This window comes from Monopterus albus, unplaced genomic scaffold (assembly GCF_001952655.1).
Source record: "Monopterus albus unplaced genomic scaffold, M_albus_1.0 scaffold103.1, whole genome shotgun sequence".
Taxonomy (NCBI): domain Eukaryota; kingdom Metazoa; phylum Chordata; class Actinopteri; order Synbranchiformes; family Synbranchidae; genus Monopterus; species Monopterus albus.
Window position 1 is genome coordinate 2,577,562 of NW_018127983.1, and position 27,245 is coordinate 2,604,806.

At 39.0% G+C, this 27,245-nt stretch overlaps 1 protein-coding gene across 4 annotated transcripts; it reads left to right on the forward strand.

The window, feature by feature from the left end:
- The first annotated feature begins 605 nt into the window (after positions 1-605).
- Positions 606-27,245, forward strand: gabra5 (gamma-aminobutyric acid type A receptor subunit alpha5). 4 transcript variants are annotated; one of them, XM_020609943.1, is made up of 11 exons: positions 606-782; positions 858-976; positions 2,034-2,118; positions 2,369-2,493; positions 3,851-3,918; positions 4,275-4,495; positions 8,696-8,778; positions 17,865-18,008; positions 21,115-21,267; positions 21,398-21,609; positions 24,927-27,245. In XM_020609943.1, the coding sequence occupies exons 3-11, from the start codon at positions 2,036-2,038 to the stop codon at positions 25,215-25,217; spliced, it is 1,380 nt and encodes a 459-aa protein (XP_020465599.1). In that variant the 5' UTR covers positions 606-782; positions 858-976; positions 2,034-2,035; the 3' UTR covers positions 25,218-27,245. The 4 variants fall into 4 exon arrangements, with proteins under 4 accessions (XP_020465599.1, XP_020465600.1, XP_020465601.1 ...); XM_020609944.1 differs by having other exon boundaries at positions 606-766; XM_020609945.1 differs by lacking the exons at positions 606-782; positions 858-976 and adding an exon at positions 983-1,168.

The window sequence follows — 27,245 nt, forward strand, 5'->3', positions numbered from 1 at the left end:
ATTGCAGTGCAGTTACATTTTAACTATATTTTGGCCTGATATCACATTTAGCACCAACAGTGAAGTAGGCGCTCACCACTGCTAATAAACACAAAACCTTCACCATAGCTGCAGGCCCAGTCCACTTATTAAGGACCGTATGGGGCTGGATCAGTGCGTTCCTACTCTCCACTCCACCACAGAGCTCTACAGATGGCTCAGTTTTACTACCTGACTTATTGTCTACTGTACATTTTGGCAGCTGAGATAATACTGCATTGACATTGCATGCCATTTGAAAAACAAGAACACCTAAAATGGAAGAAGAACCTTGCTGATTTATTATTATAACATTCCTGCAGTCTGTAGCCTACTGTTCCTGTTGTACTCAGTGCCAGATTTGCTGTAGCATTATCACAGACTATGATATTTGCTGATAGAGTACAGCAAAAGAATAGATTGTAAGCATATACAGGGGGTATGCTGTTATGGAGGTTCCTCTCATGCTTGTCTTTGTAACTACAGTACAGTAGCACTTTATCCTTGAATTTCTATCCATTATTCTCTCTCTCTCCCTCTCTCTCTCTCTCTCTCTCTCTACAGCATCTGTCCTCCTCCACTCGTCATATACTGTAGGCTGTCCTCCTGGCTTTCCAGGCGCACTGCACGCTTTTCTGTTTAATTCGCATCATTTAATTTGCATTGTACTTTGCCTTCTGATACAGTATTGTTTTTTGTGCAACGCTTGCTGTGTGCTTGCGGCTCCCAGTGACCAAACTAAAGGACGGTCAGTCAGCAGAAGTGTAGCTCTGCGGCGAAATAAACCACACTGGCGGTGAAATTAGTCCACATCTTTCTTTCTCTCTCTCTCTTTCCAGTATGCAGTTATTTGATGAAGGTGACGTTCTGCAGAATGGATGCCAAATACTAAACAGCGCAGTCTGCGTGTGAGAGATCTACAGCAGGAGCAGGGAGAAGTTTGACTGCGCATAGTGTGGTAAGCTTTGGTTACTGCGGCTCAGCGCCGATGCAACAGAGAGCGTCTTAACAGGTCAGCGTGAGATGTAGTGGGTCGTGTGGGCATCGGAGGAGAATAGGATACGGTCAGATACACTCCAGGTCTGCTGCCGTTGCACGGGGGAGACGTAGACAACTGCGGAAGGTGGTAATGAAAGCCGGGTGAAAAGAGGTATCCACATTTGATTTCCGACTGAAGGGAAATGATTCGGTTTGTATGGATCTGTGTCTGAGTGAGTCGTGAATCAAGAGGATGCAGTGCTGAGTGCGTACAGTCACAGCAACACTGGAGGAATTTACTGTATGCCAAGAGCTGCGTTGGAGAAAGGATTGGTCGTGGAGACTCTTGGGCAGGTTGCAGGTATAGATACAATACAGGTGGAGGAATCTGACACATTTAGCTTTGATAGGCTATCCAGTGGTGGGAAATGCAGTACAGCTCAGCCTTTGTCCGGTCGGAAGTCATCAACTTAAAGAGGGCATTGGAGAATATAGAAATTAAGAAGAGGGTCTTGCAGTGAGATGGCAGGGCTGAGGAAGGACACAATGTTTGCAAGTCTGCTGCAAGAAACTTAGCATTTCTGTATTATTAGCTGTATTTTAAATCAGACATCCGCTAACATCTGCAGGTCTTACAGATGCTGCCTTTTACTATCATATAGTGTTTCATGGAAGGGCAGAGTGCAACTATGCACACTTTTGGGCATGTGGAGATGTAATAGTGAAATATTTGTGCTGATATAATTTACTAAACACTCCTATGTATGCAGTGGGTGCATAATATTTATGCCAGTGAATGCCTGTAAAATCAGCTGTTTTCATTGGGCTATAACACTGAATTTTACCTTGTCATAACAGTATGTATGGTTTGTTTGCATGGTGAAAGTGCTCCGATAAGGGAGGCTATGCAGTAAATAATTCTGAAATTTTATTCTTCTAGTACAGCTTTAATTTTTGACAAAAGCAGTGGACAAAAATGGGCGGTGAAAAACTCTGTTCATTTAGTTATTTAAACATACGAGCATGTTTTGTCTCAGGAATGGGCGATGGAATGTGCTACAGCTTTGCAATGAGACATCTGTGGGTCTGCGTCTTGCTTGTGAGCATCACCTGCCGTCTGAGGTAAGGAACTGACCCCTGTGCTGTATCCTGGTCAGGATAATATAAAGGCATATTTAAATAAGTCACCTCTTAGTAAATATAAATAGCTTTTATAGTATTTGCTCGAATGATTAAGATATACCTTTATTTTTTAGAAAGTAAGTTAGGTCACATTAGGTTTCGTAATCTCATCTTGTCATTTTAAGAGTGTTGTCTTTTGATTGGTTTCTCTCTAAGCCAAGTCAAAATTTAAAAATGCTCTTATACTCAGCCTTTGCCAGGATGTAACCGGTACTCCCAAAGAAGCTGAATTAAACGACAACATCACCATCTTCACACGCATACTTGACGGACTTCTGGATGGTTACGACAACAGACTCCGCCCTGGCCTGGGGGGTAAGCCCACTGAATATATAAATGTCCACACCTCTGTCATTTAAATAATTCATGCAGTCCCACATATGCTACAGTAGGTGAGAACTGATGATGCCATTATGAAATGTGTCGGAGGGAGGGGTATGTTTCCTAATACACAACTTGTACAGAAAGGTCTGCACACAGAGAACAACTCGGTGCACTTCATTCTTTTTGTTTATTCCAGACACAGAAAATGTGTCTGTATTCATGACGTCTATGATGGAGAGATAGGATCAGCTGTCGATACAAAGCTGCTGGTCCATACAATAAGGAGAGAAAATGTTTCTCTTCTGCAGCTCTGTGACTTTAATGTTTTATGACAGATCCCGACAGGTTAAATGATCCTGTATCGCAAACCTGTTTGCCCATATTAAAGTAAAAATGCTGTACGTTTAGGTCAGAAGGTGCAGTACTCTGGTTGTCCCAAGGGTCTTGAGCTGCAGCTGATACTAGAGTAGCAGGGTGTGGAGCCTGGTTAGAATGTGCTGCATATGCATCTATCAGTGATTGCAAAATGGATTTACACTGAAATCAGAATTTATTCTAAATAGCTATCAGTATGTAAATATAATTATAAATTTACATTGGTAAGTTTAAGATCCTAATCCTATGGGGGAGTTTGATTTTGGAGTCCATCTTAGACCTCACCTGATATGCTAAAGTTTACTGCACAAAAGAAGTGACTGTTTCTTTCGCATGAAGGATTCTGCATTCTTAAAACAGGCAGTAATCCATACATACACCTGTCTCTGTCGTGGGCAGTATGGACGAGAAGCACACTATAGAAATTAAACTGTTTGAGAAAGCAATCCTCTTACATCTGTATTCAAACTACCTATCATTAGCCTGTGGGAATTGTTCACTTTGTGCTCTTTTGGGTAGAACAGGCACAGTTCCTATTTCCTTTTTCCCATTTCTAAGTGGCAATTTTCTGTGCACAGCCTCTGTATTCATTAAGTATTAAAGAGCATGGAAGTGGCTTCAGAGTTTAGTAAAACAGTTTCTTATCAACAGCCATGTGATAGTCTATAACCTACTAACTGCTAACTGAAGTTAGTTTGTTAAAGGATGGAACCAACAGTTGACTTCCTGATCATTTTCAACCTAATTAAAACATTCAGTAGAGTTTCATTAATTTAAAAGGGAGTCACAAACCCAGTATCAGAACTGTACAATGTGTTTGATTCATGCTATTTACATTTATACCGAGTTCAGAGTAAGGACATTTGGTTTATTTTCCTTTACTTTCTTTAATGTTACCAAAATCAGGAACCTGCTTTACATCATTTTTGAATAGATATCCTGAAGGCTCAAAGTGTTTGATATGTTCTTACAGAGAAGGTGACGGAGATCAAAACCAACATTTTTGTTACCAGCTTTGGTCCAGTCTCTGACACTGAAATGGTGAGAACCTCTTCTGATCAACTTCTATTTTTCAGTTTGTACCAAGGAGATCAGAAGATTTAAGATAATTCAACATCTTTTTGTATATCCAGCCAGAAAATGCCCTTTTTCATAATAGTAAATATAATAATAGCTTTATAGACCATATGATTAATCCTTAAAATAAGCAGTTGTAGCCCTACTGCATCTGCTTAATATACTCATATGTGTTAAAATACCTCTTTATTCCTAAATTATGGTTCCATGTATACAAAAAGCTGTAATCCTTTAACTTTTATGACATTACTTTCTATATACAGTATTTCCTGCACTAAACAGTTACTATGTGTAGTGCTGACTGTTGTTTTCCTCTTCAGGAATACACTATTGATGTGTTCTTCCGTCAAAGCTGGAAAGATGAGAGACTTTGCTTTAAAGGTCCAATGGAGATGCTTCCTCTGAATAATCTCCTGGCCAGTAACATCTGGACCCCCGACACCTTCTTCCTTAACGGGAAGAAATCTATCGCCCATAATATGACTACACCTAACAAGCTCCTGCGGCTGAAAGATGATGGGACTCTTCTCTACACCATGAGGTAAGCTCTCCCAGCACTGACCCTATAGTAGAATAAACATTTCCCTTCCAACCAGTCTTACGGCTAGAATGCTGACTCATGATGAGTGCTGTTTAGCAGTGTTGTGTAATCCATTTAAAACCAGAGACATGACTAAATCCTCCATTAACCTGCAATACTTAATTGGCAGTGGTTTTTAAGACCCCTGCTGCGCTGACACAGCCCACACACTCATACTACATGCCTCAGTAGTGCATCAGTGCATCATCATGTTGTCCTCACATTGTATATTGGAGGTCAGAGGAATATGAAATGTTTGTTTTGGCCCAGCACTCCTCCTCCTCCCACTGTGGTCATCCACAGTTAACTGTCCTCGTGTTAGAGAAATCTATGCTCTGACAGGAACGTGCTAGGATAGCATGACCTATCCTACTTATTACTGCTCTGGCACTCCATTTCACCCTTTGCAGAGATGGAAAGTAACTAAGTACATTTACTCAAGTACTGTATTTAAGTACAAATTTGAGGTAGTATCTGTACTTTACTTGAGTATTTTCATTTTCCACTACTTCATACTTCACTACATTTCAGAGAGAAATATTGCACTTTGTACTGACTACTATTTGATAACTTTAGTTACTACTTACTTTTCAGAAAACTTAATAAAACAAAATACAGTATAATAAGATTTATTGATACTTGATGTAAAATTCACATCCTACCGAGCAGTAATTCAAATTCTAAGCATATAAGGTAGATAACATTAGCTCCCCCTTTACCAGCTGCAACATTAAATGTGATGCATACAATAATACATCAATAATATAATCAAATAATATGATGTACATTAGTGTAAACTAGGCCTTTTTGCATAATGAGTAGTTTTACTTTTGGTACTTTATATATATTTATGCTAGTACTTTTGTAATTTTACTTAAGTAACATTTTGAATGCAGGATTTTTACTTGTAACAAAGTATTTTTACACTGTGGTATTGCTACGTTTCCTTAAGTAAACAATCTGAGTATATCTTCCACCACTGAACCTTTGTAAATAACCTACTGTATAATCAAATCAGCTGCTGTGGGCAGATGCAAAATCTTTGTATCTTTGATCGCAGTTTCTGTTGCCTAAAAGTCACTTTTATAGTCAAAAATTTGTAATGAAAGTATACAAACTGACTCACTATTAATGTTAATAATGGCTTTCTAACTCATTATTGTCAAAACTTCAGAAGGACATATTCAATCATAGATAGAAAGAACTCATTAACATCCACTCTCATTTTAGTGTTGTGTCATCTTATGAGAACAATAAATGCTCCAAATCAAATATTATCAATGGAAGTTAGAGGCAGTAGACATGGCTACAAGTCAAAAATGACTATTGATCCACTGACTTTAAAATTGCTACAAATCTACAGTGCATTTGCTGACAGTGCAAGCCATTAGTTTGTGTTCTGGGAACAAGGCTATTAGAGAAACATTTAATGTAAGCATTGCTCTCCTACACTGGTTGTTCACAGGAAACACAGTGCACAGTGCCCCAGCTAGAGTTAATGAAAATATTTCTCAGGAGAAAGATAGAGTTGTGATCCTAGCAATGCATGCCTTGCAGTGTATTTTACACTCTTAAAGTAAGGCACAGTGCATCACGGTACTTTAATCTGAAACATGTTGTAACCTGAACATGTGTGAAATAACATGCAGCAAGTTTGCTTTTTGTGTTGCAGTGGGACAGTCTGCACACAGTCTCTACTGCTCATTATGACTTATTAAGGAGCCAGTACCTAATGTACTTAAATAATTAAAGCCATTCAGTGCTGCCCATTTGCTGTTAAGTCCCTTTGTGATTCTTAGTCCAGCCCAGAAAAATGCAAAGATATCATATTGTAGTTTTGTACTTTGATAAATGTTGGTGATTCACCTCAAATAAACACTGATTTATATAACACTGAAACTAATGATGTTGCAGTTGACACAAGCAGACAGTTGCAGTGGTTGGTATTATTATTAAATAAGCAAATTATTATTTTCATTATCATTAATCTGCTCATTATTTTCTTGAAAAATCACATCATTTCTTTGTCTGTAAAATCAGAAAATAGTGAAAAATGCTTATTTATGTTTCCCACAGCTAAAGGGGCTGTAATCAAATGTTTTATTTGATCAACAGTGGAAAATACCCGTCATTCAGTTTAGAATGATATAAAATCCACATTTACATGTATGTGCATGTTTTTTTACAACACAGTTATTCCTGTGTCCATGTTACGTGTCAACTGTCTGACCTTGAATACTTTAACACTAAATTACATTCACAGGCCAAATCAACATCATCCATCGTTCTGCTTTAAAAATGTTAACATCTAAGGTTCAGAGCCAAATGTAAGGTGCTAAATATACAGTGTTCACTTAATATATTCATCCATTTCTTCTATTATAAATTATTAACTTGTGTAATTATATGTTGTAGTACAGTACTTCCCTGCCCATATTCTTGAAACAGTTCATATGTGTGGTATTAGTTGTGCGATTTTATTCTGAATAAATTAATAAGAACAGCAGCAAATTCTTATAGATCAGAAGATGGAATCGGTTAATTTTTGCCATTTTTGATTGAAAAATGACTAAAGCCATTAACTGATTATCTCAATAGCTGCAGACAAATTTTCAGTAAATTGTCTAATGAATTCATCAAAATCCTTGAGGTGCTGATATTTTACAAAGTTATGGAGAAATATGAAATGTTCCTGAATATAATTCACTTTGAATGGCAGAAAAACACTGTCTGTAAACATAAACACACGCATGGTGCAGTATCAATTTCACAGTTGAGCCCCGCATCATGGTCCACAAGGGGGCGATGTATCACACAGCAGCACGCAAAGACAAATTACTGTACTGTACAGTAGAATACTGTAAACTCACATTCAGTGTAATGTAAAGAATTTCAGATCTGTGTGTATTTCTTTTGTTTTTCACAGCATTTACAGACCAAAGACATCATATGTTGTGCAAAATATTTTAACTAAATAGCTGTAATGGCAGATGATGTGTAATGTAATTGCCACTTCTGTGGTCAATTAAAAATGTGTGTATACACTGCATTACTGTCATATGCAGTAGTATAAATTAGTGGCAGGGAATGTACTCAGACCCATATATTCAGGCAGAAACACACTGTAAAACTATGACAGATTTGCAAAGAAATTTCACTGAAGTAAAAGCATTGAATGTTTATAAACAGAATGTACTTATAGTATCAATGGTCATTATGGAAAATGGTACATTACTATCAAAGTGGTACATTATTATAGCGGTATAATCTGATATGATAGCATTTGATTATCATTATTGATGCATGTAACACGTATTAAATGTCATAATTGTCAATATGAAGCTATTTTAGGTTCTGTATATACCCTGCTGGACAGCCTTGTAAATATAGACACATGGTTTGTACGTTAAATCCCAATCTTCAAAGTAACCAGTAACTATAATTAATTACACACTAATGTAGTGGACCTAAAAAGTACAATGTTTCCTCCTTAAATTATAGAGGAGTACTAATAGAAAGTAGTGGAACATAAGTGGCATGATATTGTATTTAACTGTCTTTTGGACAATGTCATATATTCCTGTTTTGTCTGGTGATGTCAGTGGATATTTGTGTGGAAATACTGGTTTCAGCAGCTCTGACTATTCTATGCACAGCCAACAGAGGGCAGTATTGGATAAGGTTGTGTCTGAGTCTGTGCAGTGTGGCACTGTGAGTGTTTAGTGTTTTAAACCCACTAGATGAGCTTGTTTTTAGTTTTTCAAATTAAAGTGTAGTAATGCTTTATTGCAACTCCACAGGCAAGTGGCAGCCATACTCCATAGATGATTCTCATTTGTTTTCTCAAATCATTTTCAAGCTCACTTTTGGACACACAGCAGTATTATTCTTCATGGATAGGTTCATGGGTCCCTCTGGTGGCTCAGTTTCTCATTATTCTGTGTTTGGAAAATTACACACACACACACACACACACACACACACACACACACACACACACACTAGTGAAGACAAACTGTGGCTTTCATTGGCTAATGGCAAAATACAAAATAGACACAAACCAAATGGGACAAATTATGTATAATAAAGGGATGTGTTATTGTGTGACAGTGGTTATCATGATGGTAATGACGCCTCTGGATGTCTGATTTCTCATTTTAGATTGACTATATCAGCAGAATGCCCCATGCAACTGGAGGATTTCCCAATGGATGCCCATGCTTGTCCCCTTAAGTTTGGAAGCTGTGAGTAAACACTCCTTGAAGCGACTGCACACATCAAACAATGCAAAGAAAGGTTTAAATATTACTGCTTATGTCAGCAACCTAGGCGCCAGTGAGCATCAAACGTGTTACCAAAAACTTTATAAAAACACACAAGGTCACTAGTGAGAAAAGCAGCATGTAGTTTTGACCTCAGTTTCAGCTGTGGGCTACCTCGATGTGATTGACAGTCATGTTCGGTGCAAAGCTATTTTTGTGGTGATGCAGGAGATAGCCGTGAAGACACTGCCACACTGCTCCTGATTAAGCCATTAATCAACATGTCAGGGCTTCTCTCCTGTATCCTTCACTGCCTCAGCTACATTTAATGGGAAATATTTGAGACACACACAGTGGAAACAGCTGAGGCACACACACACCAAATCCTACATTTACCGCCAAGGTAACCTTTAAAAATGCAACCTTACACCTTGCACATAAATAGCTAAACCACGCTTGTGGCTTGTGCCGATTTCCTCATGACTTCTAAGCTAATTAGGTTGCCTCACATACCTCCAGAGGTACAAAAATATCTGAGGAGATTGTGTCTCATAAGCTTAAGATTAGCTTTTGAGGTCTTCCCTGCTGCTGATGGGAGGGCTCCGCCTCAGCGCCCTGTGTGCTCACAGGCAGAGGGTTAGGGTTACTGCCTGTTCTCTGTTAACTTATCAGGGAAACAAGAAAGTTGCAACCTGCTTGAATTAACTGTGCGACATTTAAGTACAGATCCATTTACCTGATATCCTTTAGAATCAGTAATTGAGATTATAGGTGACAGAGATGCAGCATTATTTATCCCTGCAAGAGCTTTTGTACGCAGAGGCTAGTTATAAGGGAGGAAGGAAAACATACAGGGTACTTTTTTATCCACCTGGCTTTATTTACGTCCTCAAGTGAATTTGTGCCAAAATGAACCTCTTTAAAAGTGCAAAATAAAACTATACATTTAATTGGTAATAAATGCATTAGTAAGAAAATGTAGAAAAATATCTAAATCTAGACAACAACAAGACATAGACACACAAGCATAGCTATGATGGAAAGTTGTCATATTTCTCAGCATCTGACACATTTATTTTGTCAGTATTATATATTTAGAAAGGTGTTTGTTGTATTTTCATTTAAAGAGCTGTGATAGGCTCTGATAGAACATTATCCTTTACAACAGAGTTTACTGCACAGCATCTAACAAAACTAAAGGCTGCTGGCTGAAGCATAAGAAGCACTTTGTTGATCATAAAATGATTGTGTAAGCCTGATGTGATTGTAAAAATACAGCCCAAGCAAAGTTACAAGCTGTAAAAGTTACTACGGTGCAATATATCCTGTTTCCTCCATCTCCATTAACCCCAGATAATCCTTTGACTGTGGAGCTCAAGGCTTTCAAAGTGACAGAAGACCTGTCCTTTACTGTTGTGTTAATCACCTGAACCGGACTGACCCTACTAGCACTCTTGTTTCTTGCCTCATGGTTTTTTATTTTGTTGTTTTTTTACAGTAGCGTGAAACCTAAAGTGACAGTGTACAGCTGTGTCTGTCATAATTTAAAAGAAGCTGAATGACATATGTACAGTGCACAGCATAAGTGAGTACACCCATTTTGAAAAGTAAGATTTTAATAAATATCTTAACGAGCACAAGAACAGTTTCTAAAATTTGGACAAAACTGAGTTGTATAGAACATTTGTTTAACTCATTACATGAAAGTCAGGTTAATAATATCACTTAGATTACAAAATCTACAGTTTTACTCAAATTAGTTGCTGCAAAAATGAATACACCCCACAACAAACACTACTACATCTAGTATTTGGTATGACCTCCATGAGTTCCATGAGTGAGGACAGCATCAAGTCTTTTAGGCATGGATTGAACAAATTGGCAACATATTGCAACATCTATCTTTTTCCATTCTTCAAGAACGACCTCTTTTAGAACCTGGATGGAGAGTGATGCTCAACTTGCCTCTTCAGAATTCCCCATAGGTGTTTGGTGAGGTTCAGATCAGGAGACATACTTGGCCACTGAATCACTTTCACCATGTTCTTCTTCAGAAATGCAACAGTGGCCTTAGATGTGTGTTTTGGATCATTGTCATGTTGGAAACGTGCACGACGCCCAAGGACACGGAGTGATGGTAGCGTCTTCTCTTTCAATATAGAGCAGTACATCTGTGAATTCATGATACCATCATTAAATGCAGGTTGCCAACACCAGCAGCAGTCATGTAGCCCCACGGGAGGACACTGCCACCACCATGTTTCACTGTAGGCACCATGCATTTTTCTTTGTACTCCTCACCTTTGTGACACCATACAGTTTTGAAGCCATCAGTTCCAAAAACATTTATCTTGGTCTCATCACTCCAGAGTACAGAGTCCCAGTAGTCTTCCTCTTTTTCAGCATGGGCCCTGACAAATTCTAGGTGAACCTTTTTGTACATGGGCTTTAGGAGAGGCTTCCTTCATGGACGACACCCATGCATGCCATTTCTCTGCAGTGTACACCATATTGTGTCACGGGAAACAATCACCCCCATTTGGCTTTCTACTTCTTTATGCTAAGTGCAGAGAACTTGCATGGTGATTTTCTTCAACCCTTCTCATCAGAAGACACTCCTGTCAAGGTGTTAACGCCCATGGACGGCCTGGACATCTCTGTGAGATGGTTGCAGTTCCATCTTTGTTAAATATTTGTGCCACTTTTGCTACAGTATTCTGACTGATAAGTAAAGCTTTGCTGATCTTCCTGCAGCCTTCACCTTTCTTGTGTAAAGAAATTATTTTCCTTCTCAGGTCTTGTGACATTTCCCTTCCATGTGGTGCCATTGCCGAAAGCATGAATTGGGAGGGGGTTTTCTTTGTTAAATAACAACCCTTTTATAGTCAATTGTCTGCTGGACACCTGCTTAATGAATAATTAGACTCACCTGTAGTTGAATTCTTGTTCATAAGGATTTTGTCTAAAATTTAGCTTTGCTCCTAAGACTTTCATTGGGGTGTAGTCATTTTTGCAACATGGTCTTGAATGAATTTGTTAGGGAAAATAGATTTTGCTGTGCACAATAGCAGATCTTGGTTGCAATCTTGGCTATTTGCTACTGACTGTGCTAGTGTCAAGATAGCAGCATACTATAATTCTTATGCATTTGTTTTATTCATTTTATCTCCTCCAGTAGCTCTTTTGCTGACAAAGAAGCCAGACATGATGAGGTGTCAATCTCCATATAGCCCCAGTTACTCCTAAGTCTTTTCTAAATGTCTTTTCATTTGTCTGTCTCTGTTTTGTTACTCTGCTAATGTTGTCACTAGCCCCATTTCTCTAAACAGCTCCATGGTAATTTCTCATATTCATTTCTCTCTCTGCCCTATCCACCTTTACATTTATTTGTTTTGTTGCCAAAAAAAACAAATTTTAAATTCAGACTTCTTACTTTTAAACCACATTGTTAATTTGTTTGCTTTCTTACATCTGTCTTCTGTTTTGTACCACTTAGCATTTTGTTTTGTACCACAAAGCATTCTTCTTTTTACTAATGCAATCATTTGATTTTAGAATACACTAAACACTGAATATGATTTGATGTGTGCATTTGCAGATATTTAGGCAGTGTAACTTATAAAAACATCCCAAGATTCAAATCAGCTGGAAGAAGACAATACGTCCCTTTCTAGCCTATTGGTCTATTTGTAGGATGTCTCAAGTCTTCTGTGCTGTTTTTATCCTCTGTTATGCTCATATTATAGTAAAATGTTCATTTTAATGTTGTATTCTTTCAGATTTCTCAGCTAAAATAATAGATTCCATCTCACAAATGAATAGAAGCCTGGTTTGTGTGCCTGAAAATGACCTGAAGAGCAAATAGAAAGCAAAATGAGACAGAGAATTGTCTCATTTTCAGATAGGCCATTGACTCAGTAAATTTAACAGGTTGTTTTTGTTAGCATGTGCCTCATGCTCAAAATTATGCAATAATAATAATAATAACAATAATTCTCAGGCTGTTTTCATATATATTTCCTCTGAATAGACAGAAACCGTAGGTGGGAATGTAGGAGTTATATCACCCTTCCCAACAGCTGGAACAAAGGCAGCGTTAACTTTTCACTTAGCGGTGCTGTGAATATAACTTGTGAGGGAATGGAAGAAAGGGCACACAGCAGGAGAAACACATGAAATCAGGCAGAGACCTGGGAAAAAGCAGCATGTCTGTAAATTCACAAGTGCCCATGATCACCTTGGTGTGTAAACCAGTTTGTACGGAGTGCTCCTGTACTAAGGATCAGACATTTTAAACAATTTGATAAATACTGTATTTTCCTTTAAAAAAATCAAACCTCCATGAAAAGCAAAGATATTACTTCTGCATGTACTGTATTACTTTACATAAGGTGACTGGCATGATCACAGTTTACTTCATTCAGGACGGCCACCAGTACCACATGCGTGTCAACTGTTAAACTCAAGGATGAACTGATTAGATTTTAGTGTTCAAAGGTCAGAAGTTACTGTCATTTCATGTCCATCCCATTCTTGTGAAAGTGATATTTCAGGAATGCTTTAAGAGAATTTCTTCAAATGTGGCATGTGTCCACTTGGACTCAAGGATGAACTGATTAGATTTTGGTGGTTGAAGGTCAAAGGTCAGGGTCAGTGACCTCACATTTGTCCCATTCCCATGAATTTGACTGGTTGGCGGAGGCATAGAACTGCAAAGCGGTAATTTTGATTTTTAACTTGGCAAGTTGTGTTTTACTCAGTGTCACTAATACTGATTCCATTTCTGAAAACACCATGCAGTAATTCAGTACTATACTGCATCTCATGCATTCATTGTGTTATGATGTAAGCACAAATTAAGCATGTAAAATATAACAAAGTATCAGACATGTACAACCCGTTTCAGACATGCACGCCTTTCCATTAACCTGATGGCATCTGAATGTGTCAGCTTCGTGTCAGAATGAGCCCCCTGGTCGCTTTTCTGTAAAAGCTGCAATGGCAGTCTTATACAGCAGTTGGGACCTAGTAACATTTACATATCACTTTCAACATGAAACACGTCTGAACTGCATGCTGTCACATTAATGATTAGGCATGTACAAGATTACCACAATGTTACGCACATGGCGGATATTGTACGTGGTTCTCTTTGTTTCCATCGTAGGTGCGTCTGAATGAAGTCCTGTAAAAGTGACCTACGTCTGAGTTACACAAAGTTGTTTTAACAGACTGATAACACCAGCAATGTTCCATTTCCCATGTCTGAAAAGGGCTTACTGTATTTGAGTAGCTTTTAGCCAGACAGAAATTTTTGAAACTCTCTCTTTTGTCCAGTTAGAATGTTTACTACTGCTGTCTAGCTCCTCCAGCTGACAGTGCGGCCATAAATAGAACCTAATCTTTCTTTGATATCTCAACCAGTCAATATTTAAAATCAATCACACAAAAAAACACCAAATGCCCTTTGCACCTTGTCCAGAATATTGTAGCAAAACATGTAACCAAACAATGCAACAACAGTCTGTGATTAAACTGGATTAAAGCAAATTTTTTATATGTCACTTTTAAAGCAATGGATGGCTCGGCCATTACATACAGTATCTTATCCTATGTATACTCCATAGTTATATAGGCAAAGCTTGAACAAAATCATTAAGAATATTATCATTTTAAAGTAAAAGTAAAGTAAAGTCTGTTTCTAGATATAAATAACTAATTTAAGGTAACAGTTCCAAAAAGACTTGTTTGGGATAATACAGTGTCTGTGAGACAATAATCCACCAAATGGTTGACTTGGGTCAGTCTAAATTACTGCCAAGTCTTCTAAGACCACAGTGGCTGGATTAATGCAGCACTGTTAGACCAAACACTGTGCTGCAGTCCAACCGAGAGAGAGAAACACATAGATTTAGTGCATCCACATTATGTGTGTTGTCTGTACTACAGTATGAGTGAGTGAGACAGCATGTGCATTTTCCAGGGCTTGCTAGTTTTCAAAAGGATCTCGAATGAATCGAAGACTTGCCGTGCACTCACAGTGGGATGGATTTGCATTGGTATATGAAAGAGGCAAACTAAGGCTTACAGTATATTAAGCTGTGCTTTGTACTGAAAGAAAACTACAGCGCCAAGTCCAAAGCTAAACCCAGTAAGCAAACTGGGAATCATTCAAAGCAATCTGTCAAACTGTGCCAACATTCACACACACAGTAACATCATACCATTAGTACCATCTGCACATTGTGATACAGCCACACTGATCACATCAGCTCTGAACACCAGCTCTCAACACCGACACTGAGTTAATCTGTGTAATGAAGCAAAGTGGGTGAAAGGTCAAGCACTGTATCACAGCCACCTAACACTTTTTAAGCCCCTTTTCCACTGCCCAAAAAACCCATCTAAACTCGCCACACCCCGGCTTTTGACAGCAGCGGGAATGCAACTACTGGGACAAATGACTCCACACCGGTCATTATCCGCTTTTCCTTGGCATGCCTCAGCTTAGAAACAACGAGAAAGCCAAACTCGGCTAAACCCGTGAACGTACGCAATGACGCACTTGTCATCATCAGTTCAACAACTGCCAACAAGGACATAATGAAGGCTTGTCTCCTCCCTAGATAAATTTGGTGATTCTTTGCCATCTCAGCCATAAAGTTCACCTGTCTTTGTTCAGCCAACTCTCTAACATGAGTTTTTATATTTTGGAACAGTAAATGCAAAGAAAATATAATGACCAACTCATTAGATTCCCTGCAGCATTGTATACATCTCTATTTACTGGCATATTTGACATCACCACCGTGAAACAAGCTGCTGGAGAGTCAGTTAGAAAAAACCCATGTATACACAGTACCCTTATGTGGGAAAGTGGTATTAGCTAGTGACATCTCAGGGGCAAAGGAATATAATAAACACCAGCTGGACAGCAGCTTGTACAGTTTTCTTGATATGTTATAAGAAAAGGCCCACAGGCAAATCCTGCTATTAGTGTCCAAGCTTTGATCAGAGGAACATTTTCCACAGTATTGCAGAGATCATTAAGACTCTAATGTAGACTGAAAAATATCCCTTGAAGGATAAGGCTAGTGCTGATTTATCTTGTGAGTAAATACCCTGCAGAGATCAAATTAAATAAAAACATTTTCTATTATAGTGAAAATTTGATTATTATATATTATTATGTTCATTATTGAAAGTGTATCCTATTTGGAATCAACTCTGGGATTATGTTTTTGATTGTCTGTACCACTTTTTTTGTGTTTTTTTTTTGAGCATGCTTAGGGATACATTTTCTTGTTTACATGTTTCTAACTTGATGAGAAAAATTAAGTGGCCTGTTGAACTTTAAAGGATGAGGGGATGGTGAAATAACTTGACCTCAGTATGTGAGTTCACCTACTTAAGGATGAGGCCTCTTATGATATCACAGTTCAGAGGGGAGCCAAATATCCCAGAGTACCTGCGCCTGTAAACAGGCATGACTAAGAAAGTAACTCTTACATAATTGTATTCACATAACATGTCATTTATCAAATTTATCCTTGCTGTAACAACAAAAGCTCATAGAGAACAGGGACATAATAAATTGAACATGCAGTGAGAGTGGAGGGCATTGGCGTTTTTTCCGTTTCAGCCACCGCCTTCTAAATGTGCCTGTGTACAGGCAGGCATGCATGTATGCGCATGCGCAGTGTGTTTTTGTGTTGACAGTGAAATTACATTCATTAGGCAGACCCTTTTATCCAAAGTGACTTACAGTGTTTTGTTACACAAATGAGGAGCAAATTGTCTTGCTCGAGAACACTTTGACAGATACTGTGGATGTGAATTGAACCACCAACCCTACAATTAATGGTTGACCTACTCTAGTTACTGCCATCAGTTAGAAACAGTAATGATAATATTGTGTTCTTAACTGGAATAGGATAGTGATTAAGGTTGTCACTGTTAATGGTCCATATTAGTATATAGGTGACACTAGGCATACACATTAGTGATGCACTGATTCACTGTACATTGGACCATTAGCTAAATGATCCAATGAAACAGACCAGGTATCTGTCAGACCTAACACATTACTGTAAGTATTCTAAATGCATGGTGAACTTATTTAGCTACTCTTGAATCTTTTGATGGTTGAAAGCTCCTGCAACAGTTAAGTAAGAGGGCCATTTTGTGTACTTGCCAAAGACATACGTATGTTCCCAAGGTTGAAAATGAATCTCCTTTTCTAACATAAAAGTATTATTAATTTGCTCATGGTCACAAACAATGTAGATGCATGTGAGTCATTTTTTTAAGGTGAATTACAGATACAGTCTCACAGCAACTTAAAGAATGATTCGACAGTCAGCTTCACACAGTGACATACTGTGCTGTGTACACATTTAAAATAGATGAATTCAAGGCACTGGTATGTGAATACCACTGCACTTTCTGTGACTCACATGGTTTTGCTTTTTACTTTTTCAAAAAGTGGAAATGGTTATAATAATTCCTCATAGCCCCAAACCCCAAATTTAAACACTTCAGTGTCTTATATGGAAACAAGAAATGCTTGGAATTTTTGCTTTAAAATGACTGGAACAGTTGATTAAAAAATATCTAAACATTTCTTAATCTTTTGTTAGCTGAAACTATTAACAATTAGTCAGCTAACAGAAGATTAAGAAATGTTTAGATATTTCTTAATCTTCTGTTAGCTGACTAATCGTTAATAGTTTCAGCTCTATGTCTGTGTGAGTTAAGGAATCTGAATTAGGATAAAAACTGACAGGGTCATTCCTCATCATAGTCTTTATCTTTATTATGTGCTGCCAGACATTTTTAACATGTCTTCGTTATGTTTTCACTCCCTATTGGCCTTAGATCAGCTGTGTTCATGAAGATCAGTGTAGCACCCTGTGGTGTACATGTGCTTCCTGAAGTTAAATTGAAGAGTCAAATTAAAATTGAAATTAATTATATTTTATAACAGAGTGCTTATGATTAACAGCCAATGTCCAGCTACAGTATATGCAAAAACGTAACATGTACATCTTTCTGTTGTGTTTTCATAGATGCATATCCAATCTCAGAGGTGGTCTACACGTGGACTCAGGGAGCAGCCAAGTCGGTGGTGGTGGCAGAGGATGGCTCTCGGCTCAATCAGTACCACCTGACTGGTCAGACGGCAGGGACAGAAGACATCCACACCAGCCGAGGTAAAGTAAAGTGAGAGTAAGCTGCCACCTGGCCACATGCAATACGGGCCAGAATACAAATATCCCCAGTATCATAAGCACGACTCTTTACATCTTAGCTAGAATTCATGTTCTTTCCTCCTTAGAGCCCTGGTCATGTGCAGTAGCTTCAGGCAGAAGCAGGGAAGGTTAAGCCCCCTCATTCACTCCTTTATTCAGCTCTGTGTTATTACAGTGTGTCACTGAAAGATGTGACGTTTTTCAAATCAAGCTGGATAGAGACAATAAATGGATCACAAGGATTTGAGAATGCCTCCCACACAGGGCCAGCTGGAGCTGCCCAGAGACGAGAGAGGGTGGGCAAAGAACAAAACAAAAAAAATCACATATTCATGGTCTGAACCACAGGGTCTGTAGAGTTAATCCGCATGCAAGCCCATCAGCTGTGCTTTTACTGAGTGACATTGCAGCTGATGGATTGGCTGCGGTGGCAGCGGCACGTGGTGTGGGCACTGAATCTGCATCTGCTTAATTCTGTTATGTAAAGAAGTATGGAAATGCATTTGTTTTGCTATTGGTAGTGAGTACAAGGGAGGTGTTCCTATAGCTGTAATGTAAACAGAGATATTTGCTTTATCCTGCCACAGAATGATGGTGTTTACCCTGGATAATGCACAGCATGGGAATAAAACATTTACATATTGTAAGTTACCTAGGCCATGAAGCTTTGTATACAGCAGAACTGTGCCTATGCTGGTGGAAAACCCAGACTCGAACCATTCAGCAAGCTGAGATTAACACATGGGTCACTATAGTTTCTCAGTGCATCTCTTTCTCCATCCCACACTGCTCATGCCAATTGAAGAGGGAAGACGCACTGAGCTGGCATGGCCTTAATTAGCATTGCTAATCTGAGGTACAAACCTTCTTTAACAAGTCAAGAATAGCTCAGCAAAGTGGGTGGAGGTGACCTTTACCCACAGGTTAAGCCAAAGAGGACGAAAATGTAGACACAGGAACTGAACTAATGATAGGTAGACCTTCATTTCACTGCTTTACACACGCCAGTGCTTTCAGATCAAAACAGAAAGTGGCAAAGCTCAACAGATGGTGTTGATTTGTACTTACCAGTTGACCAACATAGCTGCATTGTTCTCTGCTATGAATGGCAGCTCCCCACAGACACTCCAAAGAACGAACAGTAATATCCACCACAGCTGCATTTTTTCACACCTTGGAGATTTCCATCCATGTCCAATCCCAGCAGGCTGTCAGATCAGAGTGGGGTTCCCCCGGTCGCGCCTCCACAGAGCCGGGCTGCTGGCTAGTAGTCCTCGGAGCGGAGGCAACACGTGTTCTTTTCATTAAGGACATGATGCTTGTTGCTGCATCACACAGACGGTCCAAACTTTTTCCTCAAGTCCGTCTCAGCGCCCCTCTGCTGCACTCATCTATGCTCCGGGTCTGTTTTAGTGCTCAAGCTCAGGCAAAGCAAGGATGTATGTCCCCAGTCAAGCGTGTGGCCTGGCCTGACAGAATGGGATGGACTGTCTGTTGCACACACACACACTCATTAGAGGGAGAGAGAGATACTGTACAGGATGCAGATTTTGAGAGGGGATTAGTGAGACAGAAAATCCGATTTTGCCAGGAGAAGGCAGCAGTCATCTGTGGATTTTCTATAGACTCCATGGCTCAACAGGATTTTTGAGGAAAAATAAAACTTTAAATGCAATTTTCACTTGGTTAAAAGGATATGATGATTTCTCTATCATCATGGTTTTCAATAATTTAGTTTATCCTTTCACATTCAGTAGAGAAACTGTCCAGGATGTTGTTGAGTAAATGTGTAGGAAGAGCCTTTAATTTCAGTTACAGCCCCAAAGGAGTTCACCCACACACCAACATTACAGGAGTAGACAGTGACTGACTCCCCAGATATTAATAACAGAAGGCACAAACCACATTTATTTAACATGAAAACTTTGGAGAAGGGAGTCTCTCTTCTATAAAGGTCACACAAAGGACATACTGTATGAACCTTAGCATTTTCTCATTTCCACATATGTCACTGTGGATTGAACCAACACAGGTGGATTTACAGTGACTATATGAGTGAAAAGACATCCTTGCTGGCAGAGAATCAAGTTTGCCCCAATGTCAGATAGAGAATTGGTGTTATTTTTAGTGTCTGTGTAGTTCACTAGTTTAAAATCTTTTACACTTGTTTGTTGTATTTTAAATATTAACCCAATATTCTTGGTTAACAGTAAATGAAAGCATGTAACTTTATTTTCCTGGTCAAATGACAAGAAATTCAATCAATTTTGTAGCATTAAGAGTGGACATCAGCATGTTTTATTCTAACAATGTTTTAGTTCATCTCTCAACACTTTACTTCCTTTGTCTGTCTGTGGCATGCCCATTTGTTCTTACTAAGCAATGTAAGCCTTTAAAATTGGTGGTGGAATTATACTTTCATTTTTAAAAAGGTGAATTTATGTCTTGAACAGCTGGACACTGTAGTTTTTAGCACATGTGAGTTGTACTGGAGTAAACAGTACATTTGTTGGGAGCTATTTTCAATTGTGAGTTAACACATTTGGTGCTCTACTGCGTATTTATGGCAGCAGGATGGTGTACTGTACTGCATGTGGGATTGCCTTGAAATAAACAGTGCTCATAGTAAAGAAGGAACATTTCACCCAGTGGGAGGCTGCAGCCCATGGGTGTGTTTTAATAGTCTTTGCATAAGAATGGAGCTCTGTGACACAGAGGAATAAACTATATCATGCTTTGGTTTTACACACAATACTTGTCAATTGGATCAACAGATCAATAGTTCTGTTTTTTTTGTTGTTGTTGTTGTTGACACTAAGAACAGTGTTAATGGGCACATGTTTTGACATTTTATGAATGAACACTAATTTAAAATAGGTTTTGGCCCAAATCTAGTTCAAATTGTACACATAGGGGCTCTAGAATATGAGACTTTAGACAAGTAGTTTTTAAATTTTGTATGAAATAATATGCTATACAGTCACCTACTGTGTGTCCCATTCATTTCTGTATGCATATATTACTTATTTTAGTAATGTCACCTCTTCTGTTCTGCTGTTCCCTCCAGGTCAATACACCGTGATGATGGCTCACTTTTACCTGAAGAGGAAGATCGGCTACTTTGTCATTCAGACCTACATGCCCTGCTTCATGACTGTAATCCTGTCCCAAGTTTCCTTTTGGCTCAATCGAGAGTCTGTACCAGCCCGAACTGTCTTTGGTAAATTTGAAGCACACAAATGCATGAAACTGTGAAATAACTTAAGAAATGTCCCATTGTTTGATGTTGAAGTAAAAACACGATAGCATATCCAGTTTGTAAAAGTGATCCACTTTTTTTCCACCACCAGGTGTGACCACCGTGCTCACCATGACTACTCTCAGCATCAGCGCTCGAAACTCGCTGCCTAAAGTGGCTTATGCCACTGCCATGGATTGGTTCATCGCAGTCTGCTATGCCTTTGTCTTCTCTGCCCTCATTGAATTTGCCACAGTTAATTACTTCACCAAGAGGAGCTGGGCTTGGGATGGAAAAAAGGCAATGGAGGCTCAACAGCGCAAGGTTTGTGTGTGTGTGTGTGTGTGTGTGTTCTTGTTGATAATACACACAATCACATTGTGGGGATCAAACTATTCTTGGCACTAAAATGTGTTTCCCTCAAGTTTAACAGTTTATTTTGGTTTTATGGTTACAATTTAATATTGAAGACTAGAGTATGAATGCAGTCCATGGAGAGGTAGGTGTAGGTGTTTGGTAGCGTTTTTCACCATAGTTTGGAGGAGGTTATACAGTAAAGTCAGTGAAGTTATAAAGGGTCAGCCTGTAGCTGATACTGTTTGTTGTGTTTCCATTTGCCAGTCTCTGTAATGTCCATACCTTTTTAGTAGTAGATTTGTAGATATCAGTGATACCTACAAAAGAAAAAGTCAAATAGCTTGTAAGGTACTATGCCCTGTCTGCAGCTGTTAGAAGTTGCCATTGGTGACTGCATATTAGAAACATGACTAATTGTCAAGTGCCATAGTCCTTTGGCATCTATATTCCGGTTGAAAATATGAACAGAAATAAAAGTATGATTCACAGTCGCATAGCATGACCTTTTATGAACACACACAGGGAAAACTTACCCACCAAAGTTTCACTCAGCCATCTAATCTGTTTTTTTTCCATTTCGCAAACAAGCCCAAAATTACACAAAATTATGTTCTTATAAAGTTGATATCACTATTGTTACATGTTACACGTCCCCTTGCATATGAATACAAGGTTGATTAGAACAGAGAGACTGAATAAATATGGTCAAGTTAAAGTTGCAGGCTATAAAACAAAAACAATGGGCTGAAGCTGAAAGTGTCCCTACAGCTGAAGGAAACTGTAGAGGTAGGTGATAATTCTTTCAAGCAAAGTCTTTCACATCACACATTGTCATTTGAGCCAGTATTAATATAAACAGGACCCCACTGAAGGGTCCGTGGCTGTGACAGGAAAGCCTGCCAGGAACACCACTGTGTCAGTGATGGTGATGTTAGTGAATGTGCTAATCACCCACTGCTAGTCACCCAGTAGTTGAGACACATCTGCAGTGAGATAGACACCTTACACATTCAGATACGCACAGGTATATAGTACACAAGCAGCTATGTCTTCTGTAATATATATACACTGCTCAAAAAATAAAGGGAACACAAGGGAAAACAAGACATTCAACTATGTAATGAACAAGGTATTTAATAAGAATATTTCATTCATTCAGATCTAGGATGTCTTATGTTGTGTTCCCTTTATTTTTTTGAGCAGTATATAAATATATGTATAAAAAGGATTACAGAACACAACCCAGGGCTCCCTCCTTCAGACAAGTTGCTGGAGAAGAGAGCAGGCAAAAAGCACCCAGAAACACAGAGCCTAATACATTTATCAGTTTTGGGCTAACCCCTTACACAGACAGCTGTAAAAACATCAGGAGCTGAAGACAGTCCGACGTGTGTTCCTTCTTCCTGATGTTGCTATTGCTTGGGATTGCTACATCTATCACCACGGCCTTCTTCTTCTGTTTGTCCACCACTACTATGTCCGGTTGGTTGGCCATTACCAGTTTGTCAGTTTGTATCTTGAAGTCCCACAGGATCTTAGCTTGGTCATTCTCAACCACCTTTGGAGGTGTATCCCATTTTGACTTTGGGACTTCCAGCCTGTACTCGGCACAGATGTTTCTGTACACTATGCCAGCCACTTGGTTATGGCATTCCAAGTATGCCCTGCTAGCATATTGCACCCCACTGTTATGTGCTGGGTTGTCTCAGGGGCATCTTTGCACAGCCTGCACCTGGGGTCCTGTCTGGTATGATGGATCCCAGCCTCTACTGATCTTGTACTTAGAGCTTGTTCTTGTGCTGCCAGGATTAGTGCCTCTGTGCTGTCTTTCAGTCCAGCTTTGTCCAGCCACTGGTAGGATTTTTCGATATCAGCCACTTCTTGTATTTGACAGTGGTACCTACCGTGCAGAGGTTTGTCCTTCCATGAGGGTTCCTGCTCTTCCTTCCCTTGTTCCTCTGGTTTCTGCTGCCTGAGGTATTCACTAAGCATGTCATCACTCGGGGCCATCTTCCTGATATATTCATGGATTTTTGTTGTTTCGTCCTGGATAGTGGCTCTGACACTCACCAATCCTCGGCCTCCCTTCTTCCGCTTACCTCCTTCCTTCCGCTTAGTGTACAGTCTCAGGATGCTGGACTTGGGGTGAAACCCACCGTGCATTGTAAGGAGCATCCTTGTCTTGATGTCAGTGACCTCTATCTCCTCCTTTGGCCAGCTTATTATGACACGTGATGACCGGCAGGGTGTAGGTGTTGATCGCCCAGACTTTGTTCTTTCCATTTAGCTGACTTCTCAGGACTTGCCTTACTCTCTGCAGGTACTTGGCGGTTGCTGCTTTCCTTGCTGCCTCTTCATGGTTCCCATTTACCTGCGGGATCCAAAAGTACTTGTAGCTGTCCTCAACATCTGCTATGTTGCCTTCTGGTAGTATAATCCCCTCAGTTCTGACTACCATATATATATAGAAAATGTTTAAAAAATGAAAAAACAGCCAGTGCTGTTGCCTAGGTTTGAACTTTACCAGATAATGTTATGGTAGCTTTTACATTCTACTGTGGTTTCAGGTTATGTTGCTAGTGGTCCCACGGTGACTCCACTTTTCTTTCCTCTTTGCTATCCTACTGTATGTTTCTCTGTTACTTCCTTACTGCAAAAAAGTTGTAATGTGGGAAGCAAGAAACAGAGGAGGACTGAGAAAGTGCATGTCACACATGATAAAGTAAGAAATGAATATGGGCAAGATTTAGAACTAAAACTAGAATTACTGCTTTGTGGTTGTATGTCTCTACCATCCAGTCAAATTCACAGGAATGGGAGAGACATGATGTCACTGACCTTGACCTCTGACCTTTGACCACCAAAAGCTAAACAGTTCATCCTTGACTCCAAGGGGAGAAATTTGAACAAATTTGAACAAATTCCCTCAAGGCGTTCCTGACATATCGTGTTCACAAGAATGGGCCAGACGGACGAATGGACAACCCAAAAACATAATGCCTCCAGCTGCAGCTATCACTGGCACAGAGGTGTAAAAATGGTGGATCAGTGAATTTGCAGCTCAGTCTGCCAGTGTTGTGGCACAGTGCCAGTTCATTATGGCCCAAGGACTCAGTGAGCCACTTTCCACCTCCACTTGGCCATCTTTTATTTTCTCTTTGTGTTTTCGTGTGTGCCTGTAGTATCAATGAGCTGTTTTATTGTTTGATGAAAATACAAAACCATTTTTGGCTGGAGTTGTGTCTGTAACACTCTAAATCCATGCTTTTTAAACTTCTTCACAGAAAAAAGACCATTTGGCGCTGTCTAAAAAGCCAAACAACACTTGTTCAGCCGGTGTGAATTATACAGCCAACCTTACAAAGGACACATCTATCGCCACCATTTCAAATAGCACAGCTGTTCAGCTCAAACCATCTGAAACCAAGGCCCCTGACCCCAAAAAAACTTACAACAGCGTGAGCAAGATTGACAAGATGTCCAGGATAGTGTTCCCGGTGCTGTTTGGAACCTTCAACCTGGTGTACTGGGCCACATATCTCAATAGGGAACCAGTGGTCAAAGGAGCCGTGTAAGCTCCATGATGGAAGTCATCCATCCTCCTGACAACCACTTCAGGATTTGATAACTACAATGAAATCAAAAACAATGCCAAGCACTTAGTCCTTGTATCATGATGTGTATTTTTTTTAGGTCATTACAGTATACTGCATGTGTGTTGCTTTAGAAAATGCTTCTATGTTTGCCTTGAGTTTGTACATGTAAGATTAACAACTTTTCTTTAAAACAATTCATTTATCTCATTTTAGAACTTAGTCACTGATTAATTTCTGCCAAATTCTGATATATTGAAATTTTAGCATTTGGCTTTTGTATTTTTTTCTTGAGTCAACAGCAGATGATAGTACAGCAAGGCCAAATGCTATGCAAAACAACATTTTTACCGTGTTACAGGCTTTTATCTTTGTAAGTCTTACTTTGTACAAATGAGCTGGCGGTCCAGGTATGTGAGGCTGGGCCCAGGCACATGGAACTTTGCTTCCTTGTTAAAAGCAGATGAATAGCCATGCTAAATGTGTTGCCTTCAGAGTGTGATAACTCATTATGAATGCACTGAATTCTCCTGCAATTACTTTTTCAGAAGCCAGTTATAAAACCTTTAGTTAAATACTTTTTGCTCATTTTGTGCTACCATTACTCTTATTTCTCTGTTTATGTAGAGATTAAATGGGGCCAGATATCAAGCTAAAGTGACAGTGGCAGCTTCCGTTTCCAGGTCACCGTGTTAAGGAATCCTGTATGTGTGAATGTATGTTCGTAGTTGGAAAAACATGTATATACCGTATGTCCAGCTTTTAGAAAAGCACCACTAAGCCAGTAAAGTCAGCTTCTTTGTCATGTATATACAGCAACATAGTGTTAGTCTAGTGCTTCGATGACTGGATATTGAGAAATTGAGCAGAACAGCTCGAGCTTTACAGTGCTTTCTTAAACATTTTGTTTTGTAGGTAACTTTGTTGTTTCTATAAGCTTTAATGATAACTTGCAAATATTCATGATAAATATTTGGATTTGGACATAATTTAAAGTAACTGCTAATTGAGCCCATTACCAGACTTATGTTACATTTGTTATTTTTAGGGTTTCAAGCAAAAGTGTAACATCAAGTATTAATATGTCTGTCATTAAATAGCTGAGTGTTATCTCTAACGAATAGCTCAACATGTTGCTTTGTTACTGAGCACTGGGGAGATGATTGGTACCACTCACATTCTCATATAGTAAATGAATGAGTTAGCTTTGGAGATGATACAGTAAGTGAAATGTGTTATCTTTCCATATTTCCCATATCAATGCTTAGCTAATGTCCCGTTTGTAGCATCACATTTATCATACAAGAGCTCAAATAAGTGTATATATCAAGAGTGTTTTACAGTTACAGTCAGACCACACAGCTTTGAGCTTTTTACATGATACTGTACCCACTGCGAGAGCTGCATGCACTACACACTTCAGCAGAGTTAGGTTTGCAATCTTCCCACTTCTCCCAGAATTACAATTGTTTCAACCTTTTGTCTCTAGGTATGGCTACAGAATGAGCAGTTTAAACATGAATGTGATCTACTCTTGTGATTTTATGCCTTTCTGTGTGGCCTGCCACTAGTTAATAGGTTTACGGAAGACACCAGTGGTATTACAGTATATGACTACATTTAAGTGAATGTTAGGTACCAGCTGTTCTTTATATGCAATATCAGAAGCAATAAATAATGCTCATATGAACAGTTACTTCTGTTTATGGTTATATGGTTATGGATTATGTAATTATTGAATCTTTTGCTTATGTCTTTTTGTTCAGATTTTATCATTTTGGCAATAGTGTTTTTCTATATATGATTATATTCTGAGTAATTTTATCCCCAGCCCTTCCCTCTTTGGAAGCACAGTGCTCTCTGACCATACTGTATAAAGTATTTATTTTACTTGAATGTTCCTTTTTGCGTTGATGCAGATGATAAATGTAGAGGTCTGGACCACTACTGAACAATACATTTTCTCTTTCTTAACTGTAATGCATATCTGATTCTAAATAAAGCTTCACT